Raw genomic sequence first — 25,404 nt, 5'->3', positions numbered from 1 at the left:
TTTTGGTGGGGTGTTTGGGTGTTTTGAGGGTATTTTGGACTGGTTTGGGGTTTTTGGGGTGTGTTTGGGTGTTCTGTGGTGGTTTTGGGTGTTTTGTGGTGTTTCGGGGTGTGTTGTGGTGGTTTTGGGGTGTTTTGTGGTGTTTTTGAGTGTGTTTGGCTGGTTTGGGGTGTGTTTGGCTGTTTTGGGGTTTTTTTTGAGTTTTTGGCTGGTTTTGGATGTATTTTGGGTGTGTTTGTGCACCCTGAGCCCTCATGCAAGGCCATGGGGGGGGGGGGGGGCAGGGTGACAAGAGGGACCCCCAGACATTGGGGGGGGGGGTCCTGATGGTCCCACAGCCCCTCCCCCAAATTCACGGACCCCCCCCCCCCAGCTCTCAGAGCCCTCCCTATCCCTCAGGGTCCCCCTGGATCTTGCAGACCCCCCAAATTCAAGGACCCCCATAAACTCTGGGGTCCCCCCCCAACAAAAATTCCAGTTCACCCCAAACTCCGGGGTCCCTCCTGGACCCCCCCACGTGCCCAAATTCCCCCGGACCTCCTGAGCCCCCCTGCCCTGTGCTCCCCCCAGATCTGGCTGCCCCCCTGACCCCCCATTTTTCTCTCCCCCCCCAGCGGGCACCACGTACATTTTCGGCAAGGGGGGGGCCCTGATCACCTACACGTGGCCCCCCAATGACCGGCCCAGCACCCGCGCTGACCGCCTGGCCCTGGGCTTCAGCACCCGGCAGCGAGACGCGGTGCTGCTGCGCGTGGAGAGCGCGGCCGGCCTCGGCGACTTCCTGCAGCTCCACATTGTAAGGGAGGGCAAAAAATTGGGGTACGGGGGTGCTGGGGGGCTGGAGGTTTAGGGGTCTTGGGGTTTAAGGGGATTTAGGGGGGTTTAAGGGGGTCTGGGGGTGCTGCTGCGCGTGGAGAGCGCGGCCGGCCTCGGCGACTTCCTGCAGCTCCACATTGTACAGGGGGGCAAAAAATTGAGGTACGGGGGTGCTGGGGGGGCTGGCAGGGCCTGGAGGTACAGGAGGGTTTAGGGGTCTGGGGGTTTAAGGGGGTTTAGGGGGGGTTTAGGGCGGTCTGGGGGTGCTGCTGCGCGTGGAGAGCGCGGCCGGCCTCGGCGACTTCCTGCAGCTCCACATTGTAAGGGAGGGCAAAAAATTGGGGTACGAGGGTGCTGGGAGGGGCTGGAGGTACAAGGGAGTTTAGGGGTCTGGGGTTTTAGGGGGGTTTAGGGGAGTTTAGGGGGGTTTAGGGCGGTCTGGGGGTGCTGCTGCGTGGAGAGCGCGGCCAGTCTTGGCCAAGTCCTGGAGCTCCACGTTGTAAGGGGGGCAAAAAATTGGGGTACGGGGGTGCTGGAGGGGCTGGGAGGGGTTAGAGGTACAAAGGAGTTTAGGGGTCTGGGGGTTTAGGGGGGTTTAGGGGGGTTTAAGGGGGTCTGGGGGTGCTGCTGCGCGTGGAGAGCGCGGCCGGCCTCGGCGACTTCCTGCAGCTCCACATTGTACAGGGGGGCAAAAAATTGGGGTACGGGGGTGCTGGGGGGGCTGGCAGGGCCTGGAGGTACAGGAGGGTTTAGGGGTCTGGGGGTTTAGGGGAGTTTAGGGGTCTGGGGGTGCTGCTGCGCGTGGAGAGCGCGGCCGGGCTCAGCAAAGTCCTGCAGCTCCACATTGTAAGGGGGGTCAGAAATTGGGGCACGGGGGTGCTGGGGTTCTGGGGGTGCAGGGGATCTTCAGGAGATCTCCAGGGGTCCCTGGACTTGGTGATTTCCTGCAGTTCTGCATCATAAATTAGGGGTTGGGGGGTTTCATGGGGGTCCTGGGGGTCTGGGGGCTCTGGGGACTCCTGGTCAAGGCCGGGTTTGGTGAATTCCCACAGCTCCCCATCATAAGAGGGGACAAAATCGGGGTGCAGGGGGTTTGATGGGGGTCCCGGGGGGCTCCGAGGCTTCCTGCTAAAGGCTGGATTTGCTGACATCCTGAAGCTCCGCAGGAGGGAAAAATAATTGGGGTCTGGGGGTCCTGGGAGGGTTTGGGGATCCGGGGGGAAAAGGCGCTCTGTGGGTTCCTGTTAAAATCCAGATTTGGTGATTTCCTGCATCATGAGAGGGGCCAAAATTGGGGTGCAGGTCTGGGGGGAAGTGGGTCAGGCACCCACCGGCGCCCGCCGTGCCCACCCTGCAGGTGCAGGGGGCCGTGGGGGTCCTGTTCAACGTGGGCACCGAGGACATCGCGCTGGAGGAGCGGGGGGCGGCCGTCAGCGATGGGCGCTTCCACGTCGTCCGCTTCACGCGCAGCGGCGGCAACGCCACGCTCCAGGTGGACGGCGGCCCCCTGCACGAGCGCTACCCGCCAGGTACCCCCCGCCGCGCCCCGGGCACCCCAGGGCCCCTAGAGACACCCCCAGGTATGGCCCAGGTGTTCCCCAGGTACCTCCAGGTACCCTCCAGGTACCCTCCAGGGCTCCTACAGACCCCACAGGCACCCCCCAGGTAACCCCAGGTAGCCCTTAGGTGTCCCTAGGTACCCCCCAGGGCTCCTACAGACCCCCCAGGTACCCCCAGGTACCACTCGGGGCTCCCCCAGACACCCAAGGGACACCCCAGGTGCTTGGGGACACCTTGAGACGCCACAGGGACACCCCTGGGACACCCCTAAGGTACCTATAGGGACCCCTGGGCACCCCCAGAGCCCCCTCAAGCCCCCCACGGCACCTTCGGACACCCCGGGGTCACCCCAGGTGCTTGGGGACACCCCCAGGGCCCCCCCCTAACGAGGGCACTAATGAGGCAGCGCTAACGAGGGGTCCCACGGCCACCCCCCCGCCCCTCCCCCGCTAATGCCCCCCTAAAGGCCACATAAACCCCCCGAGGGCCAACCCCACCCCCACCCCGGTGACACCACGGCCAGGGCTGGGGACATCAGCAGGGGTGTCATGGCTGTGGGGACACTGATGGTCACACCGTGGTCACAGCGCGGTGGCACCAGTGGTGACGCCTGTGGTGGCACTAAAGGTGACATGATGGTTGTGCCACAGTCCCACCGTGGTGGCACTGGTGGTGACATCTTGATCCCATCATGGTTGACACTGATGGTGACACCGATGGCGCCACCAGTGATGAGGTCATGGTCCCACCGTGATGACATTGATGGTGACAGCAGTGGCCAGGCCAGTCCCGTCATGGTGACGCTGATGGTGACACCAGTGGCAAGGTCATGATCCTACAGTGGTGACACCAATGATGCCACTAACAATGAGACCACGGTCCCATCATGGTGACACTGCTGGTGACACCAAGAGTGCCACTAATGATGACACCATGGTCCCATCTTGGTGACACTGATGGTGACACCAATGGCAAGGCCATGGTCCCGCAGTGGTGACACCAGCGATGCCCTGAGACCACGGTCCCACCTTGGTGACACCAATGATGCCATTGGGACCATGGTCCCACCTTGGTGACACCAACGATGCCATCGAGAACACAGTCCCATCTTGGTGACATTGACGGTGACACCAGTGATGCCACTAACTGTACAATGAGACTGTGGTGCCACCATGGTGACAGTGATGGTGACGCCAATGACAAGGCCACAGTCCCACTGTGGTGACACCAGTGATGCCACTAACAATGAGACCATGGTCCCATCATGGTGACATTGATGGTGACACCAGTGATGCCACTAACAATGACACCAGGATCCCATCTTGGTGGCACCAACAATGCCATTGGGACTGGTCCCACCATGGTGACATTGATGGTCACACCAAGAGTGCCACTAACTGGTCACTAACTGATGGCACCATGGTCCCACCATGGTGACATTGACGGTGACACCATTAACAATGACACCACGGTCCCATCTTGGTGACACCAATGATGCCATTGGGACCATGGTCCCATCATGGTGACATTGATGGTGACACCAAGAGTGCCACTGACTGGTCACTAACAATGACACCACGGTTCCATCATGGTGACATTGATGGTGACACCAGTGATGCCACTAACAATGAGACTGCGGTCCCACCATGGTGACACTGACGGTGACACCAAGAGTGCCACTAACAATGAGACCGTGGTCCCATCATGGTGACATTGATGGTGACACCAGTGATGCCACTAACCATGACACCATGGTCCCATCAAGGTGACATTGATGGTGACACCAAGAGTGCCACTAACAATGACACCACGGTCCCAACTTGGTGACATTGACGGTGACACCAGTGATGCCACTAACAATGACACCACGGTCCCATCACGGTGGCACCAACGACGCCATCGTCACCACGGTCCCACCACAGCGCCGCCGCCCCCAAGGCCGCGGTGCCACCATGCCGTGCCGCGGTGCCACGGCCGTGCCGCCGCCGCCGATGCCCCCGCCGGTGCCACCCCGTGCCGGTGTCCCCGTGCCGGTGTCCCCGTGCCCTGCCCCGTGTCCCCGTAACGCTCTTCTCCTCCCTCCGAAGGCAGCGGGGACAGCGAGCGGCTGGCGCTGGCGCGGCAGCGCATCCCCTTCCGCCTGGGGCGGGTGGTCGATGAGTGGCTGCTCGACAAAGGTAACGGCAGCGAGCGCCCCCCACACCTGGGCACCCCCCACACCTGGGCACCCCCCCACACCCGGGCGCTCCCCACACCTGGGCACACCTGCTTGTGTGGCCGGGACCCAGAGGTTTTGGGGGTCCCAGGTGTCTGGAAGCCACTGATTTGGGGAGTGTCTGGGATCCCCCAACACCTGGAGGCTCCCACACCTGGGCACCCCGGAATGTGGGGACTCAGGTGTGCGGGACCCACCTGTTTGGGGTCCCAGGTGTTCGGGGATCCTGGCATTTGGGACCCCGATATTTGGGGGTCGCAGCACCTGGGCCCCACAGGTGTCCAGGAGCCACGTCCCGGAGGACCCCGTTGTCCAGGGACCCCCCCCAGGTGTCCGGGGAAGGAGCCCAGGTGTTGGGGGAGGGGCCAGCCCCTGCCCCGCCCCCTCATTACCTGGTTAAAGGGATGCTAACGCACCTAACGGCCCCCCTAAACCGCGCTGAGCCCAGAGCCCCCCTAAAGCCGCATAAACCCGCTAAACCCCCTAACCCGCACCTGCCCCGCCACTGCCCGGGGCCGGGGCTGCGCCAGGTGTGCGCAGGACAGGTGTGCGCCAGGTGTGCACCACGGCTGGGGCGTGCGCCAGGTGTGCACAGGACAGGTGTGCACCAGGTGAGCACCAGGTGTGCACCACAGCTGGGGCGTGCGCCAGGTGTGCACAGGACAGGTGTGCGCCAGGTGAGCACCAGGTGTGTGCCAGATATGTGCCATGGCTGGGATTTTCACCAGGTGTGCACCAGGTGTGAGCCAGGTGTGTGCCATGGCTGGGATGCGCACCAGGTGTGCGCCAGGTGTGTGCCATGGCTGGGATGCGCACCAGGTGTGCACCAGGTGTGTGCCATGGCAGCGGGTGTGAACAGGACAGGTGTGCACCAAGGCTGGGGTGTGTTCCAGGTGTGCACCGAGGCCAGGTGTGCACGAGGGCAGGTGTGCACCGGGTGCACAGCAGGGCCAGGTGTGTGAGAGGAAGGTGCACAGGTGTGTCCGCCCTGCAGCCCCAGGTGTGCACAGGAGCCGCCCCAGCCTCGCACGCCCCGGCCCCGCCCAGGCAGGGCCCCTGCCCCTCCCCCCCGCCCCAAATGACCCAAAATTGGCCGAATTGAGCCCGAGCGGAGCCGGGGGCCGGGGGGGGGCGTTGGGGTCCCTTTAACTGCCCGGGGGGGAGGGGGGTGGGGGTGGGAGGGGGTGAGAGGCACATCCAGGTGTGCCCAGGTGTGCGGGCGGGGGACGGTGGGGGGTGGGCGTGGCAGGGTGAGGCAGGTGGGGCAGTGTGGGGACATGCCAGGTGTGGGGCAAGGCCATGCCAGGTGTGCCAGGTGTGGGGCAAGGCCATGCCAGGTGTGCCAGGTGTGGGGTAAAGCCATGCCAGGTGTGGGATGAGTCCATGCCAGGTGTTCCAGGTGTAGGGTAAAGCCATGCCAGGTGTGGCAGGTATGGGGTGAGTCCATGCCAGGTGTGCCAGGTGTGGGGATAAGGCTGTGCCAGGTGTGCAGCTGCCCTGTCCATCCATGGGACAGTGTCAGGGCGACAGTGTCAGGATAAGCCAGGTGAGCCAGTGCCAGGTGTGCCAGGTGTGTGAGCCCCCCCTCTCCATCCATGGGGGGGCCGTGTGAGCATGGGGTGACAGTGTCAGGGTGACGGCATTGAGGTCACAGTGTTGGGGTGACAATGTCAGGGTAGTACAGGTGATACAGGTGACACAGGTGCGCCGGTATCAGGTGTGCCAGGTGTGCGAGCCCCCCGTTTCCCCCCAGGCCGGCAGCTGCCCCTCTCCACCAGCCAGGGGGATGTGTGTGGGTGAGGTGACAATGTCAGGGTGACATTATCAGGGTAGCACAGGTGACACAGGTGACACAGGTGTGCAGGTACCAGGTGTGCGAGCCCCCCCTCTCCCCCCCAGGCCGGCAGCTGCACCTCTCCACCAGCCGGGGGGCTGTGTGTGTGGGGGTGAGGTGGCAATGTCAGGGTAGCACAGGTGACACAGGTGAGGCGGTACAAGGTGTGCCAGGTGTGCGAGCCCCCCGTTTCCCCCCCAGGCCGGCAGCTGCCCCTCTCCACCAGCCAGGGGGATGTGTGTGGGTGAGGTGACAATGTCAGGGTGACATTATCAGGGTAGCACAGGTGACACAGGTGAGCCGGTACCAGGTGTGCCAGGTGTGCGAGCCCCCCGTTTCCCCCCCAGGCCGGCAGCTGACCATCTTCAACAGCCAGGCGCGCGTGCGGGTGGGGGGCCGGGACCGCGGCCGCCCCTTCCAGGGGCAGCTCTCGGGGCTCTACTACAACGGGCTGAAGCTGCTGGCGCTGGCGGCCGAGGGACACCCCCGCGTGCGGCTCGAGGGGGACCTGCGGCTCGTGGGGGACCCCCCCCCGCCCCCCGCGCCCCCCGGCGCCACCCCCGCGCCCCCCGACATGGCCACCACCATCATGGAGACCACCACCACCATGGCCACGACCACCACCCGCCGCGGGCGCTCGCCCACCCTGCGCGACACCGTCGCCCAGGTAAAGTGGGGAGGGGGGAAAAGGTGGGTCTGGGGGGGGGATATGGTGGGGGGGGGGTTTGGGTGGGGGGGCACTGGGACAGGTAAATGGGGAGTGGGGAATTGGGGGGGGGGAAAGGATTGAGGGAGGTTCCTACCAAGGATGGGGGATGGGGGGGTAAAAGGGGGGAGGGTCTGCAGGGAATTTGGGGGAGGATGGGGGGGTCCCAAGGGTTGGATGGGGGGGGGAGGGGGGCTGAGAGGGTGCTGTGGGAGGGGCAGGTGTGGGCGGACCCCAGGGAGGGGCTGGATCCTGCACACCTGAGTGCGCTCAGGTGACCCCTGGAGGGGTCTGGGGGTGGGGGTGAGGGGGGTTTGGGGGTCCCCAGACCCGCACTGACCCCTCCCCCACCTCGGGTGACCCCCCCCCCAGAACACGGACGATCTGCTGGTGGCCTCGGCCGAGTGTCCGAGCGATGACGAGGACCTGGAGGAGTGTGAGCCGGGCACAGGTGGGTGCTGCTCCGGGGCCCCGGGCACGCGCGTGTGGCACGGCCGCAGAGCCCGGGGCTCTGCCCCACCCCCCCGCGGGGCCGAGACCCCCACACAGGTGTGGGGAGTGCACACGCACAGGTGTGGGGAGTGCACACGCACAGGTGCTCAGGGGGAGTGCACACGCACAGGTGTGGGGGAGTGCACACGCACAGGTGTTCAGGGGGAGTGCACACGCACAGGTGTTCAGGGGGAGTGCACACGCACAGGTGTGGGGAGTGCACACGCACAGGTGGTCAGGGGGAGTGCACACGCACAGGTGTTCATGGGGAGTGCACACGCACAGGTGTTCAGGGGGAGTGCACATGCACAGGTGTTCAGGGGGGCGGGGGTGTTGCACACGCGTGTGAGCAGGGAACGTGCCAGGCTGCTCACGGCAGGGAGACAAGCGGGTTTGGGAGCTGCTCATACACCTGGACAGGTGTGCACACAGACACACCTGGACAGGTGTGCGTGCACAGATACACACACACCTGGACAGGTGTGCACACGTAGACACACACGCACACACCTGGACAGATGCACACACACACCTGGGAAGGTGTGCACACACAGACATGCACACACATACCTGCACAGGTGTGCACATACCTGAAGTATTCACACACACCTGTACAGGTGCACACACACCTGAACTGGTCACACACACCTGTATAGGTGTGCACATACACACACACCTGCACTGGTCACACACACTTGGACAGGTGCACACATCTGAACTGTGCACACACACACACCTGGACAGGAGCTGCTCACACACACACACAGGTGTGCACACACACCTGAGCTCACACCTACCCCACAAACGCAGCCCCCTGCACACCCAGGTGCCCCGCCCTTACACGCGCCCTCCCACTTGTGGCCCCGCCCCTCACCTGTGGCCCCGCCCCTCACCTGCACAGGTGCTTCCGCCCATTCCAAGCACACACCTGAGCCCAGGGGCCGTGCAAGCCCCTCCCCCACCCCCTGCTTCCCCTGACGGACGGACACTTGGACATTCGGACACTCGGACGGACAGGGAGGACCCCCCGGTCTGGGGTCACGCTGTGTGACACCTGTGCTGTCACACCTGTGCTGCCACCAGGACCTCGGCGAGGACCCTCCCCCACCCGCAGTGTCACACGGTGACACCTCCTGGACACCCCCAGGTGTCACCTGGACACCGGAGAACCCCCGACCCCCCTGGGGCCTCACCTGGCACCCACAGGTGTCACCTGGACACCCAGGTGTCCCCCACAGGTGTCCCCAGGACACTCTGGTCCCCCAAAACCGCATTTGTGGGGAGGGGTGGCAGCAGTCAGGGGAAATGGGGAGGAGCGGGGGACAGACAGACGGACATGGACGGACAGTGGATGGACAATTGACCACGGGTGGATGATGGAAAGTGGTCTGTGGGTGGATGGACAGATGGACGGACGGATGGATGATGGATGGATGGATGGATGGATGGATGGATGGATGGATGGATGGGGATGGGGACAGATTCAGAGATGGACGCACAGATGGATTTCGGGATAGACGGACAGACACACGGATGGGTGGATCCATGGAAAGCTGGACAGGTGGATGGACATGGTGCTGGATGGATGGATGGACAGACGGATGGACGGATGGATACAGGGATACATGGATGGACAGACGGATAGATGATGGATGGATGGACGGATGGATTCAAGGATGGATTCAGGGATCCATGGATGGATTTAGGGATGGATGGATGGACAGACAGATGGATGGATGGATTCAAGCATGGATTCAAGGATGGATTTAGGGATCCATGGAAGGATTTAGGGATGGATGGATGGATGGATGGATGGATGGATGGATGGATGGATGGACAGACGGATGGATGGATGGATGAATAGATGGATGAATAGATGGATGAATAGATGGATGGATGGATGGATAGATGGATTCAAGGATGGATTCAGGGATCCATGGAAGGATTTAGGGATGGATGGATGGATGGATGGACAGATGGATGGATGGATGGACAGATGGATGGATGGATGGACGGATGGATGGATGGATGGATGGATGGATGGATGGATGGATGGACAGATGGATTCAAGGATGGATTCAGGGATCCATGGATGGATGGATGGATGGATGGATGGATGGACAGACAGATGGATGGATGGAATCAAGGATGGATTCAGGGATCCACGGATGGATTTAGGGATGGACGGATGGTTCATGGATGGATGGACGGATGGATGGACAGATGGATCCAAGGCTGATGGCCAGTGGCCGGTGGCTGATGGCCGGGGGCCGGTGGCCAGTGGTGGCCGGCGGTGGCCGGGGCCGGCCGGGGCCGGGCGCTGGCGCCGCAGGGGTGGCCGCGGCACCTTCTCACCGAGTGTCTCTTCTCTTCTTTTCTTTTTGTTCTTTTTTTCTCTTTTTTCTCTTTCTCTCGTTTTTTGTGTGCTTTCCCTTCCTTCCTGCAATTTCTTTTTCCTCCACGCTAAAATCACCCGGCCCCATCCCGCGATGTAAGTTGACGGCAGCGCCGCGGTTTGCTCTTAAAAACAAAAAACCGAGAAAAAAAAAAAAAGTAGAGGAATTAGCTAAAAATGCAAAAAAAAAAAAAAAAAAAAAAAAGAAATAAGTAACCTAGAGCGGAGCTGGCGCGGAGGCGGCCGGAGGCGGCGGGGGGGGGTCGGGGGGCGCAGCGGGGCGCGGTGGCGGGGGCTGACGGGGGTCCCCCCGTCCCCTTTCTGTCTCCGCAGGCGGGGAGCTGGTGCTGCCGGCGTCCCCGGGCCCCCCCGCGCCCCCCGCCGCCCCCCGCGCCCCCCCGGGCTGCGGCCCCGACTGCGACGAGCCCTCGGGCTTCGCCTCGGGGGAGGCGGCGGACCCCGACCCCGACCCCGGCCACGCTCCCGGCCCCGAGCAGCCGCCGGCCGACGACGAGGACTTCGCGGGGCTGGGGGGCGGGGGGAGCCCCGAGGCCGCCGCCCCCCCGGCGGCCACGGCCGCGCCCCGCGGCGCCGGGACCGAGCCCACGGTGGCGGGCGCGGCTCCGCCCGGGCTGGTGCCGGCGGGCGAGCGGCACCCGCGGGAGGGTGCGGGCGGGGGGCGGCGCGGGGGGGGCTCGGCTCCTCCCGTGACCCGGCGCCCCCCCGTGCCCCCCACAGCCGCGCCCGGAGCGGTGGAGGTGGTGCGGGAGGCGGGCGGCACCACCGGCATGGTGGTGGGCATCGTGGCGGCCGCCGCGCTCTGCATCCTCATCCTCCTCTACGCCATGTACAAGTACCGCAACCGCGACGAGGGCTCCTACCAGGTGGACCAGAGCCGCCACTACATCGGGGCCGCCCCCGCCGCGCCCGGCGGGGGTCCGGGAGGGGCTCCCGGTGCCGCGTCCCCGACCCCGCCCGCCGGAACCCCCAAGGAGAAGGCGGCGGCCGCGCCCCCCAAGGCGCCGGGCAAAGCGCGGCGCAACAAGGACAAGGAGTATTACGTGTGAGGGGGGGTCTCCACGCGTGTCCCCCGACCCCCCCCGGCCCCCGCCGCCACCCCCGGGGGGATGTCACCCGCCCGCCCCCCCGACCCCGCCGCAGCGGGGGCGCCTCTGTGGTCTCTCTGTGTGTGTGTCCCCCCCCCCGACCCCGCCGCGGGAACCGGGGGGCGGCGCGCGTGGGGGAGGGACGCGGGGGGCGCGCGGGACCCCCCCGCGTGGGGTGTGGGACCCCCTCCCACCCGAGAGGGGTGCGGGAACTCCCCCCCCCGTCAACCGCTCCTCTTCCCAACCTCGGATCGGTTTTTTACCGCCCCCCCTCCCCGGGTATTTCTTTGGGTTTATTTTTTAATTTCGAGAGCCCCGATTGGCGTCGGGACCCCCCCAAAAGCCGCCCCCAATCCCTCCGAGCCCCCCCGGGCCGCCCCCCCGCCGCGCACAGAGGAATACACGGTTCTATACTTCGTACAGCGGCTCCGCCTCTTCCTGCGCCGCCCCCGGGACCCCCCGAATCCGCCGGGACCCCCCAACCTCCCCACGGGAGGGGGTCCCAGCCCTCCCCTCCGCCAGGGGGCGCCTCCCCTCCTCCCACGGGCCACGCCCTCATAGTGACGTCACCGTATAGGCCCCGCCTTCTCCGCCCACCCGTTGCGCTTCCGCCCCGCGCGCGGGACCGGCGCGAGGAGCGCGCGGAGCCGTGACCCCACGGTGACCTCACGGTGACCCCACGGTGACCCCTCCGTGACCCCGCTCATGGACGGGGAGGGGGAGGCGGAGGGGGAGGGCGCGTCCGCCCCGCCGGGAGCCGCCGGTGAGGGGGCGGGGCCACCGGAGGGGGCGGGGCGTCGAATCCAGGTGTGGGCGTGGCCGTGGGACCCCCGTGGGTGAGGGGCGTGCGGCGCTTTGGGGGCCGTGAGACCCCCGGAGGGGCGTGGGACACTTTGAGGGGTGGTCTGGGGGAGGGCGTGGCCGTGGGACCCCCGTGTGTCCTTTGGGTGTGTCCTGGGGGTGTGTCACTCTGGGGGTGGGGGTCGCGGGGGAGGTTTGGGGGTCCCGAGTGGGTTTGGGGCTCCCTGGGCGGGGGTCTCACGCCCCCCGGTGCCCCCAGCCCCGCTGTACCTGCCGGACGGGTCGGCGCTGTGTCAGTGCGGGGGTGGTTGTGGGGCGGTGTGGGGGTCCCGGGGGATGTGCGGGGGTCCCGGGAGTTATGTGGGGGTCCCGGGGGGGTCTCACGCCCCCCGGTGCCCCAGCCCTGCTGTACCTGCCGGACGGGTCGGCGCTGCCGCTGCCGCTGGAGCCGCCCCCGGGCCCCACGGCCGCGGAGCTGCTGCGCCGCCTGCAGGGGGCGCTGCGCCTCCCGCCCGCCGCCGGCGACGCCCTCGCGCTGTGGCTGGGGTCGGAGCTGCTCGGTGAGGGGGACAGGGGGGGACAGGGGGGACATGGGGGGACAGGGGGACACTGAGGGACATGGGCATTGGTGGGACATGGACAGGGCGGGGTCACAGCTCGTGCTGTGGTTGGGGTCGGAGCTGCTCGGTGAGGGGGGACAGGGGGGTCAGGGGGGACATCGGGGGACATGGAGGGACAGGGGGACACTGGGGGACATGGGCATTGGGGGGACATGGGCACAGCTCGCACTGTGGTTGGGGTCGGAGCTGCTTGGTGAGGGGGCACAGGGGGACACTGGGGGGACAGGGGGACATGGGGGACATGGGGACACAGAAGGCAAAGGGGACCATGGGGGTATGGGGGGGTCGTGGGGTCACAGCTCGGTTCTGAGCAGAGCTGCTCGCTGAGGAGGGGACATTGGAGGGTCCCATGAGGGACAGGGAGATGGGAGGATCCCCCTGGAGGATGGGGTGGGGGGGTCCCCGTGCCCGTGGGGGTCCCCAAGTGGGTGCCAGCCCTGTGTCCCCCCCAGAGGTGCAGCTGAAGCCGCGGCATCGCCCCCTGCGCCTGGTCCGGCACTGGCCGGAGCTGCTGCTGCGCTTCAGCCTCGGCTCGCCCACGGCCATCGCCCAAGGTGAGGGCTGGGGGGTCGGGGGGGACCCTTTGGGGGCGGGAGGGTCCCCTCGAGGGTCCCACTGACCCCCTGCCCCCCCAGATGAGCCGTGTCTGCAGCTGCGCAGGAACGTGTTCTTCCCCAAGAGCCGCGAGCTGGAGGTGAGGGGGTCAGGGGGGTCCCCGGTGTGGGGGGATCTATGGGAGGGGGACACGGGGGGGTTCAGGGTGGGGTCTGCAGTGGTTTGGGGGTCTCTCTGGGTGACCTGGGGGTGTCTGGGGGTCTCAGCTGCAGGAGGAGGAGCTGCTCCGGTTGCTCTATGAGGAGGCGCGGGAGCAGCTGAAGGGGGGGCGCTACCCCGTGGACCCCCCCGAGGCGGCCGAGCTGGGGGGGCTCAGCTGCCGCCTGCGCCTGGGGCCCTTCGAGCCCGGCCGGCACACGGAGCTCAGCCTGCGGTCAGCACCGGCCGGACCCTGCCCGCGGGACCCCTGCCCATGGGACCCCCACCCGTGGCAACCTCTGGGACTCCCTTTAGGACCCCACCCATGACCACCCCCGCGACCCCCTTCCCCCCGGGACCCTCCCACGCGACCACACACGGGATCCCCTCCACCTGGGACCCCTCCCACACCTGAGACCTACCCACGGGAACCCCTCCTGGACCGCCCCACCCCACGGAACCCCCATCCCCCGGCCACACGGTACCCCCTGACCCCCACGTTCCTCCCGTGCCCCTCCCGGTCCCCGTGTGACCCCCCCTGACCCCCCGGTGTCCCCCCCAGGCCGCTGCTGGGGGAGCTGCTGCCGCCGGGTCCTCCGGCCCGCTGGGGGGCGCTGTTCCGCCGCTCGCGCGAGCCGGGCCCCGCCCAGCGGCTGCTCGAGGCGTTTGCGCGTGCGCCGGGCCCCGAGGCGCCCCCTGCTGGATTGTACCGGGACTTCCTGCGCCGCTGCCACGCCCTGCCCGGCTACGGGTGAGGGGGGGGGGACCCCGGTTAGAGACCCCCGGGGGACACCCCAAAAGGGACACCCCCCCATGGGACACCCCAAAAGGGACACCTCAATGGGACACCCCAAAAGGGACACCCCCCCATGGGACACCCCAAAAGGGACACCTCAATGAGACACCCCAAAAGGGACACCCCCCCATGGGACACCCCAAAAGGGACACCTCAATGGGACACCCCAAAAGGGACACCCCCCCATGGGACACCCCCCATGGGACAACCCCCAATTAGAGACCCCCGGGGAACACTCCAAAAGGGACACCTCAAAGGGACACACACCCCCAAAGTTAGAGACCCCCCAGTTAGAGACCCCTGGGGGACACCCCAAAAGGGACACCTCAGTGGGACAGCCCCCATGAGACACCCCGAATGGGACATCCCCCACTGGCGCCCCCAGACCCTCAGGGAACGTCACCAAGACCCCTCCCAGGGACCCCTGCAGACCTCAGGGACCCCCCCATAATGACAGGAACCCCCCCCAGATCACCAGGGAGCCCCAAAAGACTCCCCCGTGCACCCACCCTGCCCCTCAGAGACATGTAATGGGCCCCACAGACCCCCAGGGAACTCTCCCAGGGACCCCCCAATGTCTGAGCCCCACAGACTCCCCCAGACCCACAGTGAACCCCCCCCCTCCCCAGGACTCCTTCTAGACCCCCAAGTTCCTCCATATCCGGGCCCCCAGGGACACCCCCCAGCATCTTGACCCCCCCAACTGATGCCACACTGCACCGGAGGCGCCATGAATTTGGGGGGAACCAGAATTTGGGGTTTGGGGGTGACCCAGGTGTGTTCCCCCCCCTCCAGGTGTGCCTTTTTCCCGGGAGCCATTGAGCGGCCGTCGGGGGGGCTGCTGGCCCGGGGGGGGCTGCGCCCCGTCAGCGTGGCCGTGGGGCTCGAGGGGGTCACCATCATTGACCCCCGCCAGAAGGTATTGGGGGGGGTCTGGGGGGGCAGGATGGGGGTCAGGGGGGCTCTGTGGGTGACCCCCCTCGTGCCCCCCCAGCACGTGCTGCTGTCCCTGACGTACCCCGAGCTGTGCTGGGAGCTGGTGGGGGCCGTGGGGCAGGACGGGGACCCCGGGGGGCAGGAAGGGGACCCCACGGAGCCCCCCCAGCTGTGGTTGGAGTTCGATGGGGACCACGAGGGAGCCCCCGTGAACCGACTGCTGCGCGTGTTCTCCCCACAGGTGTGGGCACGGGGCAGGTGGGGGGATCTGGGGAGGGAATTTGGGGGAGCAGGCAGAGGGTTTGGGAGCGCTGGAGGGGGCAGCTGGTGGGGGTCCCTGGGGGATCAGTTTGGGGGGTGTTGGGGATCCTGGGAGGGTCGGTTTGGGGGTGTTGAGGGACAGTTTGGAGGCCCCAGAGTTTGGGGGTCCTGGGGTGATCCCAGGGGTGTTTGTTTGGGTATCCCTGGGATGTGTTTGGGGTTCCCAGGGGGGTCGGTTTGGGGGTCTCTGGGGTGGATTTGGGGGTCCCTGGGGGGGTTCCTAGAGGGGTTTGGGTGTGCCTTGGGTGGGTTTGTGGGTCCTGGGGGGTCTCTAGGGGGGCGTCCTGGGGGAAAAGCTTGGGGGGTTCCCTGGGGCGGGGTGCCGGAGGGGTTGTGGGTGATACCTGGGGGGACTTTGTGAGTCTCTGGGGGGGCGTCCTGGGGTCGAATTGGTGGGTTCCTGGGGAGGGTCCCGGAGGGGTTTGGGGGTCCATGGAGGGGATTTGTGTGCCCCGGGGGGGTCCCTAGGGGGGGTATCCTGGGGGGGAAGGTTGGGTGGCTCCCGGAGAGGGTCCTGGGGGGGAGTCCCGGGGGTTTTGGGGGTCCCGGGGGGGGTCCCGGGGGTCTCGTTCTGGTGCTGACAGCGCCCCCAGGCGGAGCTGATGAGCGCCCTCATCGAGTGCTGCATCGAGCTGGGCGGGGCGGCCCCGCCCTCCGAAGAGCAGGCCCCGCCCGCCGCCGCCGCAGCGGCCACGCCCCCCGAGGCGGCCGGCGCACGTGGCGCCCCCTTGCGGCGGCAGGAGAGCGTGACCCGGCCCCGCCTGCAGCGCCTCGCGACCATCGACTACGTGCGGGAGGGTGCGACAGGCGACAGCGGGACATGGGGGACCGCGGGGACATGGGGGACAACGGGACATGGGGGACAGCCGGGACATGGGGGACAACGGGACATGGGGGACAGCGGGACATGGGGGACAGCCAGGACATCAGGGACAGCCGGGACATCAGGGACAGCCGGGACATGGGGGACAGCGGGACATGGGGGACAGCCGGGACATCGAGGACAACCGGGACATCGGAGACAACTGGGATATCGGGGACCGTGGGACATGGGGGACTGCAGGGACATCAGGGACAGCCAGGACATCGGGGACCGTGGGGACATGGGGGACAGCTGGGACAGCCAGGACCTCGGGGACATGGGGGATAGCAGGGACGTCGGGGGCAGCAGGGACATGGGGGACATGCGGGATGTGGGGGACAGCGGGGACATGGGGGACAGCGGGCATAGCAGGGACATGGGGGTCATGTACGACATGGGGGACAGCGGGGACATGGGGGACATGGAGACACACACACATGGAGTGACCCCTGCTTCTGGGGGGTTAGGGGACATGAGGTCGAGGAGGGGGACAGGAGGGCGGTCAGAGGGACATCGAGGGGGGGGACAGGGACCTTGGGGGGAATATGACGAGCAGGGGCACAGGGTACAGGGTGGTCTGGGGGAACATGGCCGGGTGAGGGGGTAATTGGGACACCCGGGGGGTGGCACAGGGGACCCCGAGGCGGTTCCTGCCCTAAATCCCACCCCAATGTCCCCCCCAGGGGAGGAGCTGCGGCGGGTGAAGCCCCCCCGGCGCTCGGCGTCCTTCTTCAGCCGGGGGGGGACCGGGGGCGGCTCCTACAGCCCCGTGGCGGGGGGCACGGGGGGGGCCGGCTCCGAGCAGGGCTGAGCCCCCCCGAGCCCCCCAAACCCCTCCCAGTTCAGACTGGGAGCACTGGGAACCCCCCACACACCTCTTTTGTACCCACACCCCCAAATAAACTGCACTGCCCCCCCGCCCCCTCTTCCCGGGCAGGGTTTGGTGGAATTTGGGGCTAATTTAGGTTGATTTGGGGCTAATCCAGAGCAGTCTGAGGCAGTTTGGTACCAGTTTGGGATGATTCTGGGTGGTTTGTGAGTTATTTGGGGTGTTTGGGGTTAATTCGTGGCAGTTTTGAGCTAGTTTGGGATATTTGGGGCTGATTTGGGATCATGCAGGGCATTTTCCAGTCAGTTCCTGGGGGGTCTGAGGCCACTTTCAGTGGAGTTGGGACATTTTGGGGCCAGTTCTGGGGGGTTTGGGGCCTATTCCAGGCGGCTTGGGGTCCATTCAGGGGGGTTTGGGACAAGCTGCAGCAGTTTGGGGCCATTTCTGGGGGGTTTGGGGCCAACGTAGCCAAATGGCGGCCCCACGTGACAGCAGCGGCCATTTCGGGCTGGGCACTCCGGGACACGCTGTGTCACACTTGTCACACTTGTCACACGTGCCACACCTGTGTCAGGGACTTCTCCCTCTCATTAGCACTAATGAGACCTTTGGGACAAATTCCACTATTTTTGAGGCAAGTCCTACTGATTTTGGGGCATCGCTCGTTGTCCATTTGGGACCTTCACAGACCCACCCCAAATCCCCCTATTTCACTATTTAACCCCTTTTTCCTCTCTTTTTCCCACCCAGCAGGGCTGCGTTTATCCAAAATATCACATTTTCTACCCATAAACCCCACACGCCTCCACTCTGCGGCAAAACCGCCTCAGTCCTGAATAACTTCATTTTCTTAAGGTGCTTTTTAGAAATTTAAGGATTTTTTAAGGGAGAACCAGTGAGAGTTTTGTGTTGTGTGAGGGGTCGGTGTTACCGGGGCCTAAAGAACACAGAGAAACTGCTCTGAAATCCAACGTTCACAAACCAAAAAACAAAGAAAATATAAATATTTGATAGGATAAAGAAATGTTTTGGAATAAATGTTACCTGAGGGAAATCGTGAAGGACGCGGGTCCCCCCCACCTCACAGGACTGTTCCTGTGGGGAGGCGCCATTTTGGGGGGGGAGCAGGTTATGGATGAATAAAAATGACATTTTCTGAGGAAAATAAGACATTTCTAAGGTAAAACTTGAAATTTCTGAGCTAAAATTTGACATTTCTTAGCCAAATCGGGAACTTTATGAGGGACATGAAGCATTTTTGATACAAATCGGACATTTCTGAGGGAAGTAAGACTTTTTCGAAGCAAATCGGACAGATCTTGAGGGAAATCAAACGTTTCTGAGACAAACCAGACGTCTGAGAGGGAAATGAGACTTTTGATGAGGCAAAACCTAACGTTCCTGAGGCAAACCGGACACTTTCCCAGAGAAATCGGTCATTTTCTGACGGAAGTCGGCCATTTCTGAGGCAAATGACATTCTCCTGAAGGAACTCGGGCTTTCCTGAGGTAAAACCAAGGAGAAAAGGGTGATTTTTTTTAACCGCTCACGCTCTCCGGACACGGCGGAGGTGACTCGGCGCTTCCCCCGCCCCATGCGGAGCTCACGGAGCGATGGCGCCGCGCTCCCGCCCCCGGCGCCGCCCCCGCGGCGACTGCGGCAAAGCCGAGGGAGAGGCCCGGTGAGGGGGGCGGGGCCTCCGCGTGTACCCGCCTACTGACGCTTCACTCTCGTATCCCTCCGCGCGAGGATCCCTCCGCCGACCACATGACCGGAGGTCACTTCACTCAGGATTCCTCCGCCGGATCCTTCCGCGGCCGCTCCCGCCCCCAAATTTCTTTTTTTTTTTTTTTTTTGGCTGTAAATGGGCGTGGGGGAGGGGCAGAATGGAAGTCGGGTGTGTGGGGGAGGGGAGCGAGCGGGGGGAGGGGGTCTGTGGCCATTTAGCGGCGGTTTGAGGGGACCCCGCGGTGGAGGGGACGCGATGAAGTTCCCCCCCCCCCCATCGTGAGATAATTTTTGTGTGAAAAGTCGCTAAAAAGGGTCGGGTTTTAAAAAGCTGGTAAGCCTCAAAGAAATGGTGGGTTTAGAGTGAAGAATTGAGGTGGTTTTGCCTCAAAAAGCCACTAAGAAAGGGGGCCAGGAAGACTGGAGGGGGCAGTCTCCTACTTTGGGTTTAAAAGCGGCCATTTGGGTTTAAAAAGCAGCTGAAAAGCTGCAGGGTTTGGTTTAGTGGTGATTTTTGAGGGTAAAACCTGTGTCCTGTGCCCCAGAAATAGCTTAAAGTCACCTTAAAGTGCTGTTGAGGCTCTTTAGAAGCTTTAGTGCTATCTTAGCTTTTAAAAAAATCTAAACCTGATTTTTTTATTCTTTTTTTTTTTTCTAAGAAATGCTCAAGATTTGGTGAAGAGTATCTTTCTAAAAGAAAATGTTTTAAAATGGCCTCAGGCTGAGCTCCTGAGGACAAAGCAGCTTTGGGGGTATTTTCATGCAGAAAACGTGAACTTTGGCCATGTCAGAGTTACTAAAACAATTTTAAATTTTAAATTAGGGCTTAAACCAGCTGCAAATGGGCGAATTATTGCTGTAAAAATGATCACTGAGATAAACCTTCCCTAAAATCAGGGTATTTTGGGGGGAGGCCTTTTCCAGCACCTGAAATGGGGGGGAAAAAAATTACATTTGGGATCCTTAATGGTGGAATAACCCAGAAAACAATTAATAACAATAAGGAAATATTTTCTCCCGCAGGAAACGCCCCAAAAATGTCGGAACAGCTCCTCCCACACCCCCAAAATGCCTCATCGGTTTCATCAGCAGCTTTAATTAGCCCCGGAGCAGCTTTAATGAATGATAATTAAAAGGTTGGGGAGGGGGGTTGTGCCCTCCCTGCCAGCACTTTTGGGGTGTCATTTCCTGCCCGGAAACGCCTCAAAATCCCCAAAAAAGTACCTTAAAATACCTTTAAAAAGCCTTTAAATGCCTCAGAATAGTGGAGTTTTATCCCCCTTATTGAAAATAGAGACTTCCATGACTCGGCATGGCCTGAAATGGGGTGAAACACAGAGATTTTGATGCATTTCTGTCGTGAAAAAGGAAATTAAAATGGTGGTTAGGGCTGTGCTGGATCAGGGTGGAAAAAAGGGTTTTAAAAGGGTTGTTTGGGCTTTTTCACTGAAGCTGGTGAAAATTGGGATCTGTGTTCCCTCAAGAACTCTTTTTCCCCCCACCCCAAGATTTGAGACCCTTTTGAGGAGAAACGGCGCCTTTTTGGCAGCGGCCCAGCCCCGTGACGCAGCAAAAGCAAAAACCAGAGTACAATGAATGAATAAAAAACCAAAAAAACCCAAAAAAAACCTCTAAAACCACCCGGGAAGGTCGAAGCGAGGGATTTTAGGGCAGAACTGGCCAAACCGAACCAACAAATCGCTGTTAAATTTAACCATTTTCGTGCTGGACCGCGTGGGTCGGCCGAAGGCCCACGGCTGAGTGGGGAGTGGGGGAGCGCCGTTTGTGAGGGGAAAAAAAATCAAAGAAAAGGGTAAAAAAATGTGAAATAATGAAAAAAGAAGCTTTTTCACACAACGGGCGGTAGATTTGGGGGGGGGGGTTGGGGGGTTGCTGCCCTTTTTTGGCGATTTTAGGGACTATTTTGTCGCCCCCGCGGGGGCGGTGCTGGGCCGCTTATAAGCGAGGGCCCCGCGCCGGCTGCGCCCGGCCGAGAACCAGCCCCGAAACGGCCCGAATTCGGCCCAAAACCGCTTAGAGCTGCTCGATTTTATACAAAAAAAGCTCCTAAAATGGCTTTATTTCCTACCGAGAGCTCCGAAAATGGCTTTATTGCCTACGAGAAGCTCTTAAAGCTGCGGTATTTTATAGAAAGAGCTCCTAAGACTGCTTTATTTCATAAAAGCGGCTCTTAAATATTTATTTAAAGAAAAGAGACAAAAGCTGTTTTCCTTTAAGGAAAACTGAGCTCTTAAAGCTGCTTTGTTTCTATTAAAAAATCTTTAAATTGCGGCGATTCCAGTAATGGGAAAAGCCGGGGCGAGCCGGGGCACTTTTAACTGAAAAAATGAATGAAAAACCTTAAAAAAGCTCTTAAAGCTGGTTTTTATTCAAACCGAAGCTTCTAGTGCTGGTTTTTAAGAAATCGCTGCTTTCAAAGCCGATTTCTGGGAGAAAAGGCAGCTCTCGCAGCTCTTTAATTCTTAAAATATCCTAATGCGATATTTTTAAAAAGCCGGAGCAAGCTGGGGCGATTTTAATGAAAAGAGAGCTTTTTAAGCGGCTTTAATTTAAAGAAAGAAAAAGCGCTTGATACGCTGTTTTCTGCTAAAAAAGCTCCTGAATTTAATTCTTATTTTAAAAAGCTCCTAAAGCTTTTAAAAAATGTAGTTTTGTCCCCCAAGAGGGGCCGGGCCGGGCAGCGCAGGCGGGGGCGGCTGGTTTGGGGTGAAATGCGGCATTTTCAGGCTCAGGATGGATTGAGAGGAGCCAATTTTGAGGGAAGAGCAGGAAAACTGAAGAGTGAAGATGGAGTCTGCAGGGAAAGGAAAGTTTTTCTTCGCAGTGGCCCCATCTGGGGGGAGAAAAAAGGACTTTTTGGTAAAATGGCGGCAGTTGGGCAGGGGAGGAGCAGAGAGAAGAGAGGAAAAAAAGGACAGAAAGACAGAAAATAGAACAAAAAAGCGAGAGAAAATAGAAGAAAATCAGGAAAAAAAAGAAAATAGAAAAACTTAGAAAAAAGAAAACAGAAACAAAATTGAAAAAATAGAAATTGGAAAAAAGAAATTGAAAAAGCATAGAAAAATGGGAAAAAAAGAAAATAGAAAATAAAAAAAGAAGAAAATTGGAGAATAGAAGAAACTAGAAAAAAAATTAGAAAATTTGTGAAAATAGAAGCAATTAGAAAAAAGAAAATTGAACAAATAGAAAATAGAAGAATATAGAAAAAATAATAGAAAAATGAAAATAGACTGTAAATAAATAGAGAAAATACAATTAGAAAAATGGAACTAGAAAAAAAGAAAATGGAAAATTATAGAAAAAAAAAGAAAAACCCAAGTGCTGAAAATTTGAGAAGATGGAAGTGAAAGAAAACAGGGAAAGAATCAGAAGAGAGAAAATAGAAGAGAATAGAAGAGAGGAAAAAGGAGAGAAAATCAAAGAGGATTTAGAGGAGAAAATAGAAGCGAAAAATAATGGAAAAAAGAAGGATAAAGGGAGAAAAAAGGAAGAAAAATCCCGATTTGTGCTCCGGAGCCAGGAAAATTGAGGAATTTCAGGAAAATGCCCCAAACGGAGCCGGAGGCAGCGGCCGGGTGAGGCCCCACCCCCTCCCGGGGGTTTGGGAATTTTGGGGGGATTTGGGGGGTTTTGGGGTTCTGTCGTTTCAGGCGCCGCCGCCGTCGCCCCTCCCCCTTCCCCCTTTTTCTATTAAACTCCCCAGAAATGGGGAAAACCCCCCAAATTCCTCCAGCGCCTTCCGGCTCCGCCGCTCCCGCCGGCGCCGCTCAGTAAGTGTCCAAAATCTTTTGTTCTTATCCCAAAGGCGTCGCGCGGGAGGGGCCGGTGATAAAAAAAAAAAGGGAGAGAAATGATAAAAAAAAATGTTTTGTATTTTTTTTTTGGGGAGCGGGTGGGGAAAGGGGGAGGGGGTGTCTCGAGTTTTTTTCCACCCTCAGGGAAGCAGCAAAACGCAGGGAAAAAAGGCAAAAATAAAAACGGTGAGAGAAAGCCGAGGAAAGGGAAAAAAAAAAAGAGGATTTAACCAGAAAAGGCCAGTCTGCACTCAAAACGCGCTCAGGAGATTCCGGCAGGGATTTGAGGAGAAAACCCCAAGATCTGGGGAATGCAGAGAAGTAAGAGTTGATTTAATTTCATTTTTTTGGGGAGGTCGGTTTTTGGTGGGAAGGGGGCGGTTTTGGGGTGTTTTCCGCCCTTTCCGCAGCCGCAAGTGAGAGGAGTCAGCAGCATCAAAAAGAAGCTTTTTTGCCCCAAAGTGAAGCTGGAAGAGCAGGAATGAGGCTCCGAGAGATTTCCTTAGGAAAAAAACAAAAGTAAAACCCCCCCAAAATCCCCGCGGAGGGAGGGGCTGGAGCAGGCGTGGGGGGAGGGGACAATAATCATGTTTTCAGGTTTTTTCTCCAAAACCAGCAGCAGGAATGGTTAAATTTAGACTTTTGTTCCCAAAACGAGTAAGTGTAGGAGCAAGCAAGGGGGCGGGGAAGCCTCAAATTTGAGGCGAAACCCCCCCAGATCGGCGGTGGCAGGTACCGGGTGCGCCCCTCCCCCACCCTGAGCCCCCCCGGGACCCGCGCGGGAGGGGTGGGGGGAGGGGCGGCGGATTTGGGGCGAATCCGGCCGGTTTGGGGCGTCGGGAGGCGGGGGGAGCGCGGGGACCCCCCCCGGACGTGGCATGCGGGCACCTCCCGACCCCAAATCCTCCCAAAACCGGCGGAAAACCGCGACCTTCGGGCGGTTTGACCGATTCGGCCGCTTTTCCCCCCAAAAACGGATTGTGCTGACAGGGTGTGTGTGGGGGGGGTCTCGTGGGTGTTTTTTGCAGCCCCGCCGGCCCTGCCCCCCGCCAGAGGAGCCTCCAAGAGCCAGACTGGGGCAAAAAAACCCCAAATCAGGGTCTGCAGGAACAGTAGGGAGCCAGAAATTGGTATTTGTGCCGCTTTCACCCCAAAATGGGCCACTCCAGGGATGGAAGGGGAGGGGGAGCTTTGGGTTTGGCTGCTTTGCCCCCTCCGAAAAAACCCTAAAATTGCCTCAGAACGCGCTGCTCGTAGGGCCCGCCCCCAAGCTGGGAATTTAAACCAAAACCAGGGTTTTTTCCACCCAAAAATGTGCTTAGTCAGCGCCGTGGCGTGGTGCCTGGGGAGGGGGAGGAGCTTTTGAACCATTTCCCCTGGATTTTCCCCCAAAGCAAAGGGATGCAGGAGCGGTGTTGGGAACGGGGGGTTGGGGTGTTGTCTCTCTCCCCTCCCCACAGTGACAGTGCCAAAACCGCCTTGATTCGCCCCAAAATGGACTATTTGCTCCAAAAAAAGGCTTAAAAACTAGAAATTCCCCCCAAAATAAGAGGCAGGAAAAGGTGAGCCAGCTGAGTAAGTACCGGCGGGGCCCCGGGACGCGCCGACCCCAAAATCCCCCGTTCTCGGCCCGAGCTGCGAGGGGGGCGCGTGATTAACCCCGAAATCCCCGGTTCTGAGCCCGTTTTGCGCCCGGATCGCGCGTCCGACCCCAAATCCCCGTTTCTGACCTCGTTGTGCTCCGGGGGCGCGGGATTAACCCCGAATCCCCCGTGCCGAGCCCATTTTGCGCCCTAAATTCCGTTTCCCAGCCCAATTTTGCGACCGGGACGCGCCTGTGACCCCAAATCCCCGTTTCTGAGTCTGTTTCGCGCCTGGGCCGTGACTCCGACCCGAAATCCCCATTTCTCCGCCCAAATTGCGCCGGGGGCACGTGCAAGGCCCCAAACCCCCCAAAGTGCCCGTTTTCGGGTGTGCTCCGGCCCCAAACTCCCCACATTTTGCCCCAAATCGCCTGGGGCAGGGCCGGACCCGTTTTGGGGAGGTTTTCTTGTTTTTTTTTATTTTTCCCGTTTCGGGAGGTTTTTTCTTTTCCTGAGAAAACTTTTCCCCGTTTTCTCAGGTTTTGCTTTTTCTCCTCTGGACCCAAAAAGGCCGAAAAAAAAGCAAAAGGCGCCGGTGGTGGCACCCCTGGGACCCCCCGGGGCGGGGTTCGACCCCCCGCGGCGCTGCTGCTGCTGGCCTGGGGCCCTATCGTGACAGAGACCCTCATATCACAACAGAGAGCCCCGTATTGTGATGGAGACCTCCCTCCATTTCTCCTCCTTGACTTGGGGATCTTGAAATCCAGAGAAAAGGATGAGCCCCATATCCCGACAGGGACTTTATATCACGACAGGAGCCCTTGTGTTGCAATAAGGAGCCATTATCGTGATAGGAAACCACCCTCGTTTATTCACATGTTGTGACAGGGATCCCTTTTGGTAATAGGGCCCCTCATATCGTGACAGGGACTCCTTATTGCGACAGGGACCCCCTGCTCCTCATTTCCCCAGAGCCCCACACCAGGTGACCCACGGTTCCAGGACGGGATTCCCCATATCACAACAGGGATCGTCTATCACGATAAGAATCCATATTCTGCAAGGGCTCCATATCCTGACAGGACCCTGGGTCGCTCTGAAGTATCAAAACAGGACCCTCCTGTAACAACAGTGCTCCTGTATCGTGACAGGGCCCCTGCACTGCTCTGAGGACCCAGGACCGTGAGGAGGCGCTGTACCGCTGTGAATCTCCGTTATCGCGACCGGGACCCCCAG

At 60.9% G+C, this 25,404-nt stretch overlaps 2 protein-coding genes across 2 annotated transcripts in view; both read left to right on the top strand.

Moving 5' to 3' along the window:
- The window catches only part of LOC311164517 (neurexin-2-like), a gene marked incomplete at both ends in the record, with an annotated part of 201,582 nt that extends 190,497 nt beyond the window's left edge, over nt 1-11,085 (top strand). Inside the window, 7 exon segments of the mRNA XM_084224007.1 lie at nt 615-796; nt 2,174-2,345; nt 4,464-4,553; nt 6,773-7,092; nt 7,504-7,585; nt 7,588-7,614; nt 10,757-11,085. Coding sequence (XP_084080133.1) covers nt 615-796; nt 2,174-2,345; nt 4,464-4,553; nt 6,773-7,092; nt 7,504-7,585; nt 7,588-7,614; nt 10,757-11,085 — 1,202 coding nt within the window.
- Nucleotides 11,086-11,721: 636 nt separating this feature from the next.
- FRMD8 (FERM domain containing 8) lies at nt 11,722-17,118 on the top strand. Its single transcript, XM_084224147.1, has 10 exons — nt 11,722-11,887; nt 12,327-12,485; nt 12,998-13,099; nt 13,181-13,239; nt 13,367-13,533; nt 13,861-14,049; nt 14,890-15,013; nt 15,089-15,271; nt 15,945-16,149; nt 16,897-17,118. The coding sequence occupies exons 1-10, from the start codon at nt 11,830-11,832 to the stop codon at nt 17,022-17,024; spliced, it is 1,374 nt and encodes a 457-aa protein (XP_084080273.1). The 5' UTR covers nt 11,722-11,829; the 3' UTR covers nt 17,025-17,118.
- The last annotated feature ends 8,286 nt before the right edge of the window (nt 17,119-25,404 follow it).

Source organism: Fringilla coelebs (assembly GCF_963513975.1).
Source record: "Fringilla coelebs genome assembly, chromosome: 33".
Taxonomy (NCBI): domain Eukaryota; kingdom Metazoa; phylum Chordata; class Aves; order Passeriformes; family Fringillidae; genus Fringilla; species Fringilla coelebs.
This window is presented reverse-complemented; position numbering and strand designations above follow the sequence as displayed.